The following is a 467-nucleotide window of genomic DNA, read 5'->3' as shown; positions in this document are numbered from 1 at the left end:
CGCCCGTCAAAATGTTGCGAGACAGAATGCCACGGACAAAAATGTCGCCTGTCAAAATGATGGGCTTCAAAATGTCGCAGACAAAAATGTCGCCCGTCAAAATGTTGCTCGTCAAAATATCGCCAACAAATATGTTGCCCGTCAAAATGTTGCGTGACAAAATGCCGCAGGCAAAAATGGAACTGTCAAAATGTTGTGCGTCAGAATGCTGCAGACAAAAATGTCGCCCGTCAAAATGTTGCGAGACAGAATGCCCCGGACAAAAATGTCGCCCGTCAAAATGTTGCGAGACAGAATGCCCCGACAAAAATGTCGCCCGTCAAAATGTTGCGAGACAGAATGCCCTTTCAAAAATGTCGCCCCCGTCAAAATGTTGCGAGACAGAATGCCCCGGACAAAAATGTCGCCCGTCAAAATGTTGCGAGACAGAATGCCCCGGACAAAAATGTCGCCCGTCAAAATGTTGC

General features: G+C 47.5%; 1 protein-coding gene across 1 annotated transcript in view; it reads left to right on the top strand.

The window, feature by feature from the left end:
- The first annotated feature begins 220 nt into the window (after positions 1–220).
- Positions 221–467, top strand: part of LOC136841093 (uncharacterized) — a 729-nt gene continuing 482 nt past the window's right edge. Inside the window, exon 1 of the mRNA XM_067108143.1 lies at positions 221–467. This exon is cut by the window's right edge and continues 482 nt beyond it. Within this exon, the coding sequence (XP_066964244.1) occupies positions 221–467 (247 nt within the window).

This window comes from Macrobrachium rosenbergii, chromosome 8 (genome assembly GCF_040412425.1).
Source record: "Macrobrachium rosenbergii isolate ZJJX-2024 chromosome 8, ASM4041242v1, whole genome shotgun sequence".
NCBI lineage: Eukaryota > Metazoa > Arthropoda > Malacostraca > Decapoda > Palaemonidae > Macrobrachium > Macrobrachium rosenbergii.
The sequence above is the reverse complement of the archived record's forward strand: the minus strand, read 5'-3'. Positions and strand labels throughout refer to the sequence as shown.